The 15,951-nt window shown below is 37.6% G+C and overlaps 1 protein-coding gene across 1 annotated transcript; it reads right to left on the bottom strand.

Annotated features, from left to right (window-relative positions):
* Positions 1-4,609: 4,609 nt before the first annotated feature.
* LOC142243805 (uncharacterized) lies at positions 4,610-5,848 on the bottom strand. Its single transcript, XM_075316009.1, has 2 exons — positions 5,465-5,848; positions 4,610-5,330 (listed from the first exon to the last, which is right to left on the bottom strand). Exons 1-2 carry the CDS (start codon positions 5,665-5,667, stop codon positions 4,610-4,612), a joined length of 924 nt encoding a protein of 307 aa, XP_075172124.1. The 5' UTR covers positions 5,668-5,848.
* Between the last annotated feature and the right edge of the window lie 10,103 nt (positions 5,849-15,951).

Raw genomic sequence — 15,951 nt, 5'->3', positions numbered from 1 at the left:
GTGGTGAGCGTGCATACAGGAGCGTGCATACAGGAGCGTGCATACAGGAGCGTGCATACAGGAGCGTGCATACAGGCAATAGAGGGGGAGTTCATTACTTATTGTTTGCTATGACACAATTGTACCTGTGATTCCAGGCCTTTCTATAACTCCTTGGACAACTCTTGTGAAAACTGTTTTCACGCCACTGTCTGAAATCTTGCAGGGAGCACCTAGTCACACCAGAGCATTCAGACACAACACAACGGTCACAATGGGAATGGTATAGAAGGAAGGCCCTGGCAATACGGAGAAGGGACAGGGGACACCTTCTGAAATTCACCTGTCTGTACCTTGCACTCCCTAATATCCATATACTGGTCCTTCCCCCGCCGCCACCTAGGCCCTCTTTTGCACTGAACTCACCCTGGCTAATGAGAAGGTCAGCAAGAACACTAGTCTCACCACTGCACTAATACAACACAAAGTAAGGGAGACAGATAGAGAGAAGATAGACACAAAGAAAATCACTCCAAGCTCCTCCAATGCAGCTTAACACCACAGCTGCCTCAGCCTCTTCCAGAGACAGGCTCCTTCCAAAGTGGACAGCATAGAATGAGAATCTATAACCGGCATCAGATTGAAAGACATGTGGCTTTTTATAGCAAAGGGGAGTGGTCACATAAGAGCTGCACCTGAGATTAAGACTACAAAGGATATCCAGATAGGACAGAATCTTTAACCCCTACAGCACTAGAAGAAAGGAGATTTTCTCAAATACAAGTTATAGAAAAAGGTGTTGTAAACTTCTCATCCCAGACTCACAAGATGTCTCACAAGCTCAAAACACACTTATGACAGTCTTTGTTGGTTTATAGTGAAATTGTGTTGCTAGTCACTACTCGCGGGTTAGCCATGAAGCTGTGTAGCCAAGAGTCAGGGGTAATAATAGATCAGAGACTGAGCATAGAACTCTCAAGACACGCAGACACCACTGAGCTAAAGCTACAACTGGCAGTAATTGGAGACAGAAAGCCAGCTAAATAGCCAGGAAATCATTGCAAACAGGAGACACATGCAGGAAACCCAGCACGCCTCCGCCTTCAATTGGAATTGAATTTTTGGCGGTTGGTGACTGTTCACATTAAGTCATCAGGCCTTGTCCACAGGCTATTTACTTCATGCAGCATTTGCTTGGACCTGTCCCGTCCACAGCCATGACTCAGTCATGGGTACGGGATTGAAATAGACCAGGTGAGTGCTGCTGAGAGCAGTTCTACTATTCATATGTGAGGCCGTCTGGCACATTATATAAAAATATTTTAGTGTAGGACTGCCTCAAATGAGATTTGCCGTGACGTGGCGAGGCAGCTCAAGAAATTGCAATTTTTTGCCAAAAATCTCAAAATTTTTATAATAAGTACAGTTTGGAATGTTTAGTGCTGTAGTGCACATTTAGTGCTGGCTTTTTGTTTTTCTTCAATTGGAATGCTGAGCTTTCTATCACCATACTGACAGCTCAGCACGCCCCAGCCTCTGATTGGATGGCTGAACTATCCATCAACATATTGACAGCCCACCACACCCTGCTCAAGATTGGATGGCTGAGCTGTCACTCACTGCACCCAGACACACCAAAAGGAGGAACTGTGACAGAAATGATCTTCTCTCCACTTCCGGATTATGGCCCCACCAGTGATCACTGGAACCTTCAGTAGTTCAGAATTTCTTCTGTAACTAATGCCATCAGTGTGCTTTGCAACAATCAGGTGTGAAAATCTTGAGACAGCTCACTGGTTTTACCCATCAGGAGATATTTCTTGTGTGCCACCTTGCTAATGAGACACCTTTTTATACGCCATCAGTTGAACTAACTGATATCATTTCTCACTAAGTGGCAGGATTGCTTTCTAATTACTGAGAGATGTCAGCTGGTGTCATGACTTTCCATGGATATTTCCACCTCTCTTTCTTCATGTGGTCATTTGTGTCATTTCTCATTATTACACATAACTTAATTTAAGGACACCTATGGTTTTATATATTTGCATGTGTGGATTGGATGGGATGTTACCAACATCTGAATAGAATTGTATGTAAATAGCACTTTTAGAAATATATTTACTTAGAAAATTGGTTACATGTTCACCATTTACTTTGCCCTCTGTGTATTAGCGACCATCAGTATTATATTGTAAGCAGTATTAAAGCAGTTATATTCTTGTACATAGGGGCAGTATTATAGTAGTTATATTCTTGTACATAGGGGCAGTATTATATTAGTTATATTCTTGTACATAGGGGCAGTATTATAGTAGTTATATTCTTGTATATAGGGGCAGTATTATAGTAGTTATATTCTTGTACATAGGGGCAGTATTATAGTAGTTATATTCTTGTATATAGGGGCAGTATTATAGTAGTTATATTCTTCTACTTACGGGAACTATTAGGCTATGTGCGCACTTTGCGTCGTCCTACTTGCGTTTCAAAACGTAAGTTTTAGAACAAAAATGTTTTTGCCTTTTTGGCTTTTTGCCACAACATGCATCCTAAACGCATCAGTTTGCCTAACGTTTCCGAAGCTCAGAACTTACGTTTACCAAGCGTTTATATATGTACTATCCTGCGTTTCCGAACCTAAAATCTTGCTGCGTTTGTCACATCTTAACTATTGGCAATAAAGTTGATTGTTGTTTTGGGTCTATTTAGAATAAAAAAAAGCCAAAATAGAGATCTACTGATGTCATTTCCGACTTTGATCATAAAGTCTGCTTCTCTGCTATTTTACTTCGTTTGGAATATGCCAAATACTTTACAGAATTTTCGTTTGCGGAGGTCGCAAAGGCATCGCTTATTACTAATTTTGATGCTATTAAATCGTAGACGAAGCCTACAGGTATTTGTTTTAATTTATTAAAATAATTTTTACCTAAATTCTAAAATATAACCCATAATATATTTATTTTAGTACCAACAGCAGCAGACGACAAGAGGAATGTGGGTACATCCCCTGTTACAGGATCGTGATGTCAAAGGGCATTTTGCTCTCTTATATGCGGATTTACGAAAGTATATTTTCATTTATTATTTTTTTTTTTTAATATTTTTTGTTATTTTTACTCTTAAATTTTTAACATAATTAGAACAGTAAAATTAATTAATATTTCATATACCTTATTATACTCAGATTTGATGACAAATTCATAGCATTTTGCCGGCTCCCTCAACAAGGTTTTGATGAATTACTGACATTATTAAGACCGAAAATTACCCACGCTGACACATATATGCGTCAAGCAATATCTGCAGAACAGAGACTTCTTGTTACTTTGAGGTATATATTTTTGCTAAAAATGTGATTTGATAACAATATTAAATCACATATTTATCTCGCAAAAAATAAAATATTATTATTTGACATTACAGATTCCTGGCTACAGGTGAAAATTTCTCTTCACTACATTTACAATTCCGACTTGGCAAAAGCACAATTTCTGGAATAATTAAAGAAACATGTCAAGCAATATGGGAAACCCTACAACCTATTGTAATGCCTACCCCTACAGAAGAAAGTTTAATCCAGATTGCTGTTGATTTTTCTAATATAGCAAATTTTCCAAATTGTATTGGAGCAATTGATGGCAAGCACATCAGAATCCAGCAGCCTCCACGTTCTGGCTCTAATTTTTTTAATTATAAAAAATTTTTTTCGATAAATTTAATGGCAGTTGCTGATTCAAAATATAATTTTATAGCAATTGATGTGGGTGCCCATGGAAGTACAGGTGATTCACGTGTACTGCGAAATTCGCAAATCGGAATACAATTAATTTATAACTCTGAAATCATACCTGCCCCTGCACCAATACCAGGCTCAGAAATTACTTTCCCTTATGTTTTTGTGGCAGATGAAGCTTTTCCACTTTTACCAAATCTCCTACGTCCATTTCCAAGACGAGGATTAGATGTTCCCCGCCGCATATTCAATTACAGATTGAGCCGGGCAAGGAGATATGTAGAATGCACATTTGGAATAATGAGTAGCCAATGGCGAATTCTACATACCCCAATACAATTAAATGTATCAACAGTTGATTTTGTTATTAAAAGTTGTTGTGTTCTACATAATTTTTTGCGAAAATACAGATTTGAAATTAACGAGGAAGAAATACCATTAAACTTTCATCCTTGTCCTTCAATATCTGGTCGATTAAATAATTTAGGAGTATCAGTGAGAGATCAATTCACAGATTATTTCATGAGTGATGTTGGTGCCTTAACTTGGCAATACCGTGCAGTTGGTGCTGAACCGCAAAATAACAATTAAATGATTCAAAAGTTTTTTTGTTTAAAGGGATGACATTTATTTTTTCAATATCATCAAACAAATGCACGAAAAAGCAAAGCCAACAAAGAGTATACTTTTTTTCCATTTTTGTATTAATAATAAGTATGGTTTATGTATTTTTGTTTGCAAAATACTAAACCAAAATCATCCTATCTTTAATTCAAATGAAAATGGTTTAACATCATAATTAAATTTACATTTTGTACATGCAATTTTTATTTTGTTTTTTTTTGGAGAAAAAAACCATTTTGCAAAAAAATAAAAACCAAAATGACTAAATCATGGCTGTGAAAATAATTCATTTGTGTAAAAACCAGACATTTGTTCGTTTGGTCTATTTCTCAAAATATTAGTTGTGTGATAATTCTCACTAATAGATTGAGAATATTCTTTGCTTTGTTTCATAGGGTTATAAGGTTGTATATTTTGGGCAGAATATGTATCCGGACATTCAGAATACAAACCAACTCTTTGTTTGTTTGTTTGGAAATGTGGTTGTGACTGAGTTAGAACTAATGGTTTGGATTTCTGTTCAAATGTTTTTTCACAAAGATGAACTATTTCACCACCTGTTGGAAATTTACCTTCATCCTCAAAACAGGCCAATAAACCACAGATAGCAGTCATACATGCAGAGGTTTTTTTTTTTTCAGGTAATTTTCTTAAACGACAAGCGACACTAATGGCAAAATTGTCAAACTCATCATCTTGGGTTGCTGATTTTAATATTTCAATAGTTTGATTTGTTAATTGATCTTGGTTTATTTCTTTATTGCTTGGAATAATTTTTTTTTTTCCTTTTGCTTTCTGATAACTCACAGGTTGGGGATCTTGATTTGTATTGGAAACAGATGGTTCCAATGATCTGGTTTCAACATCAGACTCCAGATGTGTTTGTTCGGTATTAATTTCTTCCTCAATGGCTGGTTGTATTTGTGCAGGATTGATATTATCTTGTGATCTATCCATGTTCTTTTTCGGAGCGATATTTCCGTCGGTCCTTTATTTTGTATTAAAAATTAAAAATAATATTTGTAAAAAATTAGGGCATTCTAATAAAAAATGTATTTTCAAATTTTTTTTTTTTGTTCTTCATTTAATATATATAAAATTTAGAAAAATATTAACACTTACGGTCTTAAAACGCGGCCAGAACTTAAGAATTTCAATTCATTATAATAAATAAAATTTGGTTTAACTGGCGAGGATCCACTTTTACCAGGTTCAAATCTGATTTTATTGAATCTGTCACGGACTGATCTCCATCGCTTCCGTACATCTTTTTCTATGTATTTAAAGAAATTTAAATTATAAACTTTTTTGCTAAAATGTAACATATTTAATGAAGATTAGTATTCAAATTGAAATTAAACACATACCAATCTTAGTTTGGAGGCTTTTATTTGCCTCATGCCATTGGGGATATAATTCTTGACAGATCAATAACCAGCTTTCGTCACGTTTGTTTTTTTGCATGTACTCAGGCGACGTGGGATCCCATAAACATGGCATTGATTCAACCTTAAGTTAGCGAAAAAATTTAAAAAGAAATATAATATTATTCTATTTGATATTTTAAAAATAAATATAATATCGTGTATATAATCAAAATCTTCCTATTTTAGGAGATTACACATTTAATATCCTAAATAAATAAAACAACTTACCAGACTAATAAGTTTGGAGACATCCAATCTCAAGCGCTTATACCAAGTCATGTTGTATATTATAGTCTGCTTTGATGGAGCAAGCACACAATGTTTCTGATCTGTGCAGCAAACTTGTTTGCACATGGATCAATTTATTGTTAAGCGGATGTGACGCAAAATTAACTATTTGGGTGGTCATTGGTGAATTTACATAGTTGTGTTCATGATTTTCAAAACGCAATTCATATGACTATGAAACGCATATGAGACGGATGAAATTTTGACAAAAGTTCATTTAGTACGTTTCTCATTGACTTCAATGTGATGAAAACGTAACTAAAAAGGCAAAAACAATTGACAGGGTCCTTTTCTGAACGCATGGTTTTTGACCAAACTTATGCAAATTTTGACATGCGTTTGTAAACGCAAAGTGTGTACAAGAATTCATGATTTCTCATTGACTTTAATGGAAAATCAAAACGCATGCATTTGGGCACAAAAACGCTGCAGTTCAAAACTGACTCTAAAAGCAGCGGAAACGCAGGTGAAAACGCAAAGTGTGAACATAGCCTTATAGTAGTTATATTCTTGTACATAGGGGCAGTATTAGGCTATGTCCGCACGTTGCTTTTTACCTGCTTTTTACCTGCTTTTTTGCTGCTTTTTCAACTGCAGCGTTTAATGCCAAAATGGTTGTGTTCTGCTTTTCAAGCAAAGTCTATGGGAATTTGGGTTTCTTGTCCGCACTATGCAGTTCAAACTGCAGCCTTTTTGTTGCAGAACTTTGGTCAAAAACTCAGCTTTGCAGTGCAAAACCCAAATGGCAAAAACAATTGACCTGTCAATTGTTTTTGCCATTTGGGTTTTGCACTGCAAAGCTGAGTTTTTGACCAAAGTTCTGCAACAAAAAGGCTGCAGTTTGAACTGCATAGTGCGGACAAGAAACCCAAATTCCCATAGACTTTGCTTGAAAAGCAGAACACAACCATTTTGGCATTAAACGCTGCAGTTGAAAAAGCAGCAAAAAAGCAGGTAAAAAGCAGGTAAAAAGCAACGTGCGGACATAGCCTCATAGTAGTTATATTCTTGTACATAGGGGCAGTATTATAGTAGTTCTATTCTTGTACATAGAGGGCAGTATTATAGTAGTTATATTCTTGTACATAGGGGCAGTATTATAGTAGTTATATTCTTGTACATAGGAACAGTATTATAGTAGTTATATTCTTCTACATACGGGCACTATTATAGTAGTTATATTCTTGTACATAGGGGGCAGTATTATAGTAGTTATATTCTTGTACATAGGGGCAGTATTATAGTAGTTATATTCTTGTACATAGGGAGCAGTATTATAGTAGTTATATTCTTGTACATAGGGGGCAGTATTATAGTAGTTATATTCTTGTACATAGGAACAGTATTATAGTAGTTATATTCTTCTACATACGGGCACTATTATAGTAGTTATATTCTTGTACATAGGGGGCAGTATTATAGTAGTTATATTCTTGTACATAGGGGCAGTATTATAGTAGTTATATTCTTGTACATAGGGAGCAGTATTATAGTAGTTATATTCTTGTACATAGGGGGCAGTATTATAGTAGTTATATTCTTGTACATAGGGAGCAGTATTATAGTAGTTATATTCTTGTATATAGGAGCAGTATTATAGTAGTTATATTCTTGTACATAGAGGGCAATATTATAGTAGTTATATTCTTGTACATATGGGGCAGTATTATAGTTGTTATATTCTTGTACATAGGGGCAGTATTATAGTAGTTCTATTCTTGTACATAGGGGGCAGTATTATAGTAGTTATATTCTTGTACATATGGGGCAGTATTATAGTAGTTATATTCTTGTACATAGGGGCAGTATTATAGTAGTTATATTCTTGTATATAGGGGGCAGTATTATAGTAGTTATATTCTTGTATATAGGGGGCAGTATTATAGTAGTTCTATTCTTGTACATAGGGGGCAGTATTATAGTAGTTATATTCTTGTACATAGGAGCAGTATTATAGTAGTTATATTCTTGTATATAGGGGGCAGTATTATAGTAGTTCTATTCTTGTACATAGGGGGCAGTATTATAGTAGTTATATTCTTGTACATAGGAGCAGTATTATAGTAGTTATATTCTTGTACATAGGGGCAGTATTATAGTAGTTATATTCTTGTATATAGGGGGCAGTATTATAGTAGTTATATTCTTGTATATAGGGGGCAGTATTATAGTAGTTCTATTCTTGTACATAGGGGGCAGTATTATAGTAGTTATATTCTTGTACATAGGAGCAGTATTATAGTAGTTATATTCTTGTACATAGGAACAGTATTATAGTAGTTATATTCTTGTACATAGGGGCAGTATTATAGTAGTTATATTCTTGTACATAGGGGCAGTATTATAGTAGTTATATTCTTGTACATAGGGGCAGTATTATAGTAGTTATATTCTTGTACATAGAGGCAGTATTATAGTAGTTATATTCCTGTACATAGGGGCAGTATTATAGTAGTTATATTCTTGTACATAGGGGCAGTATTATAGTAGTTATATTCTTGTACATATGGGCAGTATTATAGTAGTTATATTCTTGTACATAGGGGCAGTATTATAGTAGTTATATTCTTGTACATAGGGGCAGTATTATAGTAGTTATATTCTTGTACATAGGGGCAGTATTATAGTAGTTATATTCTTGTACATAGAGGCAGTATTATAGTAGTTATATTCCTGTATATAGGGGCAGTATTATAGTAGTTATATTCTTGTACATAGGGGCAGTATTATAGTAGTTATATTCTTGTACATAGGGAGCAGTATTATAGTAGTTATATTCTTGTATATAGGGGCAGTATTATAGTAGTTATATTCTTGTATATAGGGGCAGTATTATAGTAGTTATATTCTTGTATATAGGGGCAGTATTATAGTAGATATATTCTTGTACATAGGGGCAGTATTATAGTAGTTATATTCTTGTACATAGGGGCAGTATTATAGTAGCTATATTCTTGTACATAGGGAGCAGTATTATAGAAGATATATTCTTGTACATAAGGGGCAGTATTATAGTAGTTATATTCTTGTACATAGGAGCAGTATTATAGTAGTTATATTCTTGTATATAGGGGCAGTATTATAGTAGTTATATTCTTGTACATAGGGGCAGTATTATAGTAGTTATATTCTTGTACCTAGGGAGCAGTATTATAGTAGTTATATTCTTGTATATAGGGGACAGTATTATAGCAGATATATTCTTGTACATAGGGGCAGTATTATAGTAGTTATATTCTTGTATATAGGAGCAGTATTATAGTAGTTATATTCTTGTACATAGGAGCAGTATTATAGTAGTTATATTCTTGTATATAGGAGCAGTATTATAGTAGTTATATTCTTGTACATAGAGGCAGTATTATAGTAGTTATATTCTTGTACATAGGGGCAGTATTACAGTAGTTATATTCTTGTACATAGAGGCAGTATTATAGTAGTTATATTCCTGTACATAGGAGCAGTATTATAATAGTTATATTCTTGTACATAGGAGCAGTATTATAGTAGTTATATTCTTGTACATAGGGGGCAGTATTATAGTAGTTATATTCTTGTACATAGGGGCAGTATTATAGTAGTTATATTCTTGTACATAGGGGCAGTATTACAGTAGTTATATTCTTGTACATAGAGGCAGTATTATAGTAGTTATATTCCTGTACATAGGAGCAGTATTATAATAGTTATATTCTTGTACATAGGAGCAGTATTATAGTAGTTATATTCTTGTACATAGGGGGCAGTATTATAGTAGTTATATTCTTGTACCAAGGGAACAATATTATAGTATTTGCATTATTCTATAAAAAAATGTAACGTTTAGGTCGCCGAGTGCTTTGTGTACGGCAGAGTTTGTTACGTATGGAAGTTGATCTATCAGAGACCCATTGTATAGACTGGGCTTTTTTAATAATAGGTGTAAAACTACTGTTTGGTTTATGTGTTGCCTGGAAAATTCTTTACTATACAATATGTGTCTAAATAATAAAATTGATCTGGGGAAAAAAGGCAGTAAAATTATTATTATTAGTATTATTATTATTATTATTTATTATTATAGCACCATTTATTCCATGGCGCTTTTGCATATGAAATGGGGAATATATAATTAAAACAACTACAATAATCATTAACAATACAAGACACAGACAGATACAGGAGGAGAGAGGACCCTGCCCGCGAGGGCTCACAGTCTACAGGGGATGGATGAGGATACAGTAGGTGAGAACAGAGCTGGTCATGTGGCGGTATAATGGAACGACAGTTACTGTAGATTGTAAGCTTGTCTGAAGGTCTTCATCTTCAGGTTCCTTTTGAAGCTTTCCACGAGAGGCGAGAGTCTGATATGCTGAGGTAGAGCATTCCAGAGAATGGGTGAGGCACGGGAGAAATCTTGTATGCGATTGTGGGAAGAGGAGATTCGAGAGGTGTGAAGAATGAGATCTTGTGAGGATCTGAGGTTACATGCAGGTACCAGGAGACTAGGTCACAGATGTAGGGAGGAGACAGGTTGTGGATGGCTTTGTATGTCATGGTTAGGGTTTTGAACAAACCTGAACAGGAACTGGACGTTCAGGTAAAAGTTTATATTTGGGTCCAAAACCAGGACACGCAATGTTTGGTACGAGCACCGAACTTTACAGTTTGGATTCGCTCATGCCTAGTTATGTTATAACAACTTGGGGCTAAATTAGAGCCCATGGCTGTTCTCAAAAAAAAAAAAAAGCAAGAAAATTTTTTAATGTCTTTATTAATAATTTTAGTCGTTCCAGTTCAGATGAATATTTAAAAATAATGTTGTATCTAATATTCAAATGTATCTTTGTTTTTTTTGCTAAACATTACTTTTGGGGGTTTAGACACTATCTTCATAATTACTTCTCTTGATTTCACACACCTGATGCAGTCGTAATGATCATAATATATTAAGTTTTAATTTTTAGTATTAGATTTTTTTATAGTTAATGTATTTTTTTGTAAGAAACCACAAAAAAATAAGTTTTAGAATAATCTCTTTTTCACACTGGCCAATTGAGCAGTCAGTATAGCCTGATTTATTTACTAGTCAGCTTTGCTGTATATCCAGGGCAGAGTGAGCAGAGTGATCTCATCATTTGTTACTAACAGCTGTTTTGATGGCATGATAGACACAAGAAAACCTTTGTAAGCAGTTCCCTTGTCCCCATCCCCCCATGAAGGTTTATTAGTGATGTTACTATCTGAATTTATTATTTTCCATTGCAAATGCCATGTTGGGCAAAACAAAACAATCACTGATCTCGGGGAGACCAGCCAGAGAAAACATTGCCGGTAGCCAGGAAAGGCGCTCAACACAGTGAAATCCTAGGTGCATTGCCCCCTGGGAAGTATGCAAATCAAAAAAGGTCCGTGGAGCCTCTGTTAGGAGTCTCGACACAGAAAATAGCCAGATATCCCTCCGGGAAGGACCCAGCCAAGGAGTGGCTCTTTTTAAGGAGACCACCCCATAACCAACAAATTAAGTGGCCCATTTAGTCAATATCCAACTCTTTGACGAGTTTAAAGATATGACAAGGGAAATACCAAGGCCAGGTATCCATCCACAGACAGCTGTTTCGGGGTATTGCCCCTCATCAGTGTGGAGTAGGATTCTGGCCAGGTGGGAGCAATGCCTAGTAGACCAGCAAGACAAAACAATCACTGATCTCGGGGAGACCAGCCAGAGAAAACACAGCCAGCAGCCAGCGAGGGCGCTCAACACAGTGAAATCCTAGGTGCATTGCCCCCTGGGAAGTATGCAAATCAAAAAAGGTCCGTGGAGCCTCTGTTAGGAGTCTCGACACAGAAAATAGCCAGATATCCCTCCAGTAATGACCCAGCCAAGGAGCAAAGGCGCTCAACACAGTGAAATCCTCGGAAACCCTGAAACAGCTGTCTGTGGATAGATACCTGGCCTTGGTATTTCCCTTGTCATATCTTTAAACTCATCAAAGAGTTGGATATTGACTAAATGGGCCACTTAATATGGTGGTTATGGTGGTCTCCTTAAAAAGAGCCACTCCTTGGCTGGGTCCTTCCCGGAGGGATATCTGGTTATTTTCTGTGTCGAGACTCCTAACAGAGGCTCCTTGCACCTTTTTTGATTTGTATACTGGCCAAAAGTGACTCCGGTAAGGCTGCTCCTCTAAAAAAATAAATAAAGAAAGAAATAAAACAATTTGAAACGCTATTTCTCTCTTCTGACTTCCCAATGTTGACACTAAATTACATACATAAGAAATTCCCTTTAAATTTAAGGGGTTTGCCATATTTTATTTTGCTTTAGGAACTTCTTGTCTCTCTTAATCAAGTGAAAATGCAATATCGGACATTTCTTGGGTTTTGTAAAATTGCTGGGTGCTTTGTTTTGTCAATTAATTTCAGGCAGGAAAACAGCTGACCGGGCTCGAAAAACAGGAAAGATGATTTTGAGTTGGCGATGTTCTCCCCTCCCCCACTCCTCTCTTGTCAGGTCACTTAAAGTCCATTACTCAGTGGGGGCGACAATGACCACAGCAGATTTCATATCTTCCAACTCTTGCACATTTGCAAATCATCTTATATTCCCTTTACCGGAACAGCAGAGATGAACGCTCTGGACAGAAGTTATGGCCGGCTTCTCCCGCAGGCGCTCGGTCAGTTGGACGGTGCAGCCGGCGTTCTCCGGTCACGTTCTCCCTCCATTCTGCAGGACTGATGTCAGATTCATATTAAAATGTAAATGAAAGCATTAAACGTAACAATAGCAACAATAAATCTAATAACACTGAACCTGAAATTGAGCCAAGATGGCCAATTGATTACCATCGAAAGGACTCTAAGAAGAGAAATTGAGTTTCCAGTTGAATGAATCTGTATTGGGAATAGAGGAAATATGTACTATGCATTCCTGCCGGCTTTGAGAGTAAGATATGGACTAATACAGTATATACAGGACGCACTACATGGTCAAGAGTATACGAGAGCAAAAACAAGACATTTCTAAAGCATTACCATAGCATAAAAAAGGTATTTATGGGAGTCTAATATCTCGAGCGTCATGTACTTGCCAGACTATTCCCTACTCGACTCTTCTCTACATCCAACCACCCATATCCCAACTATTTCCTATGTTTAAGGTCACCCTTGGCTTTTGGGAAGGGCTCTTTTGTGTGCCTCTTCTCTATATTTCTTCCGTAACAGACTACTCGTTTCTCTAATCTTCCATGTAGCAAAGGTCGTCTTGCCCAACACAATTATCTTCCAGATCACTCCTACCTCTAACCCTCTATGCACCACACCACTCTTATTCCCTACCCAACTGTTCTCTACACCCAACCACCCAAATCCCAACTATTTCCAATGTGTAAGGTCACCCTTGGCTTTTGGGAAGGACCCTTTGTGTGCCTCTCCCCTATACTACTTTCGTAACACACTATTCGTCACGTTAATCTTCCATTTAGCAAAAGTCGTCTTGCCCAACACAATTATCTACCAAATCACTCCTTTCGCTGACCCTGTATGCACCACACCTCTTGCATTCCCTACCCAACTGTTCTCTACACCCAACCACCCATATCCCAACTATTTCCTATGTGTAAGGTCACCCTTGGCTTTTGGGAAGGACTCTTTTGTGTGCCTCTTCCCTATACTTCTTCCGTAACAGACTGAGACTACTCCTTTCCTTAATCTTCCATAAAGCAAAGGTCATCTTGCCCAACACAATTGCAACCAGATCACTCTTTTCGCTGTCCCTCTATGCACCACACCACTTTTATTCACTATCCGACTCTTCTCTACACCCAACTACCCATATCCCAACTATTTCCTATGTGTAAGGTCACCTTTAGCTTTTGGGAAGGGCTCTTTTGTTTGCCTCTTTCCTATATTTCTTCCGTAACAGACTACTCGTTTCCTTAATTTTCCATGTAGCAAAGGTCATCTTGCCCAACACAGTTATCTTCCAGGACACTCCTTTGTTTGACCCTGTACGCACCACACCACTTTTTCTTCAGACATAGACCTCTTTCTCCAAGTTTCCTAAGCTCCAGACTTATACTTTTCCAGATCTCCATTGTTTTATTCCACTCCTTCGCTAGCTCTTCTAAGTTCCAGACCACTATTTTCACTACTTGTGTAAGTGACAAGACCACTCCTTTTCCAGACTCTTGCTTCCCTAGACCTCCTGTGCCAGATCTCTTCTTACATTTTCCAGAGACTTCCTAAACCAAAATGTCCTATATACCCAAATCCTTCCTTCAGTAGATCTCTCCTGTACCAAACCCTTCCTTCACCAGATCGCCCATGTGCCGGGCCTCTCCAGTGCCAGATCTCTTTTTTGCCGGTTCTTTCTTTTTTCTCCCTATGCATAAAAGGGAAGCATAGTGGCTACATGGTTAACCCAGGGTCCTGGGTCCAAATCCCACCACGGACAGCATCTGCAAAGAATTTGTATGTTCTTCCCGTATTTGGCTGGGTTTCCTCCAGGTTCTCCGGTTTCCTCCCACATTCTGTAGACAGTGATAGGGAATGAAGATTATGATCCCCAATTAGGATAGTAATGATGTCTGTAAAGTCTTGTGGAACATGATGACACTAAATAACTAAAATTAATAACTATGGCTGTTGGGTTACATCACAATATAATACTGGAATTAAATTTAATAGAACAATCCATCATAAATTCCATATTTGAAGAGGTCCATAAACCATTGACCTGTTGACAAAGGAAACCTCATCTACTTATTGATGATGGATATCAGGTAACTGTGCACCAGATCACTTCTTTCCCAGATTATCTATTTACCAGGATTTGTCTTAATTAGTTTTCCTAGTTACAAGACCACATCGCCTATGTGCCAGACCCTTCCGTACTTAGGCATCTTGCGCCAGACTCCTCCTTTCCTAAATCTCCTACCATAATATCCTTAGATATCCAAACGCTTAACGATATAGGTATTCAGTATGCAAGACCCCTCATTCTCTAGATCTCCTTGCCAGACCCCTCATTGAACAGCTCTCTTGTTTTTCAGACTACGAATTCTCTTAATTTCCTTCGTGCCAAACCTTTCCTTCACCAGATCTTCCACGTACCAGATGTTTGCTATTCTAAATCTCCTGTGCTAGCCCCCTTCTTCTCAAAACTCCTGTGCTAGATCACCATCACATCTCTTATGTGACAGACCCTTCCTTCACTAAGTCTCCTGTGCAAGACCACTCCTTCACTGGCTCTCCTGTGCCAGACCCCTCCTTCACTGGCTCTCCTGTGCCAGACCCCTCCTTCACTAGCTCTCCTGTGCCAGACCCCTCCTTCACTGGCTCTCCTGTGCCAGACCCCTCCTTCACTGGCTCTCCTGTGCCAGACCCCTCCTTCACTGGCTCTCCTGTGCAAGACCACTCCTTCACTGGCTCTCCTGTGCCAGACCCCTCCTTCACTAGCTCTCCTGTGCCAGACCCCTCCTTCACTGGCTCTCCTGTGCCAGACCCCTCCTTCACTGGCTCTCCTGTGCCAGACCCCTCCTTCACTGGCTCTCCTGTGCCAGACCCCTCCTTCACTGGCTCTCCTGTGCCAGACCCCTCCTTCACTAGATCTCCTGTGCTCTTCCTTTCATAGAACTCCTGTGACAGAACCCTTTTTTCTTCGATCTCCTGTGTCAAATGCCTAATTCTCTAGCTTTTCTTTGTTACAATACTCATTCACCAGATTTTTTTATGTGCCAGATTCCTACTTCTTTAGATCTGCTATGCCAAATCTGTCCTCAACAGATATGCTATGTGTTTGGTGCCTACTTCTCTAGATCTTATTTCTTCTAGACCACTCCTTCCTGGCATATTTTTGTATATAAGACTATTCTTTCAACAGATATTATATTTATGAGCTTCACCAGCTCTTGT

The sequence above is a fragment of the Anomaloglossus baeobatrachus genome, chromosome 6 (assembly GCF_048569485.1).
Source record: "Anomaloglossus baeobatrachus isolate aAnoBae1 chromosome 6, aAnoBae1.hap1, whole genome shotgun sequence".
NCBI classification, from domain to species: domain Eukaryota; kingdom Metazoa; phylum Chordata; class Amphibia; order Anura; family Aromobatidae; genus Anomaloglossus; species Anomaloglossus baeobatrachus.
The sequence above is the reverse complement of the archived record's forward strand: the minus strand, read 5'-3'. Positions and strand labels throughout refer to the sequence as shown.

Coding starts and splice junctions, on each gene's coding strand:
- LOC142243805 (XM_075316009.1), bottom strand. CDS start 5,667: ATGTTACATTTTAGCAAAAAAGTTTATAATTTAAATTTCTTTAAATAC. Junction 5,331..5,464: donor TCTGGCCGCGTTTTAAGACC/GTAAGTGTTAAT, acceptor TACAAAATAAAG/GACCGACGGAAATATCGCTC.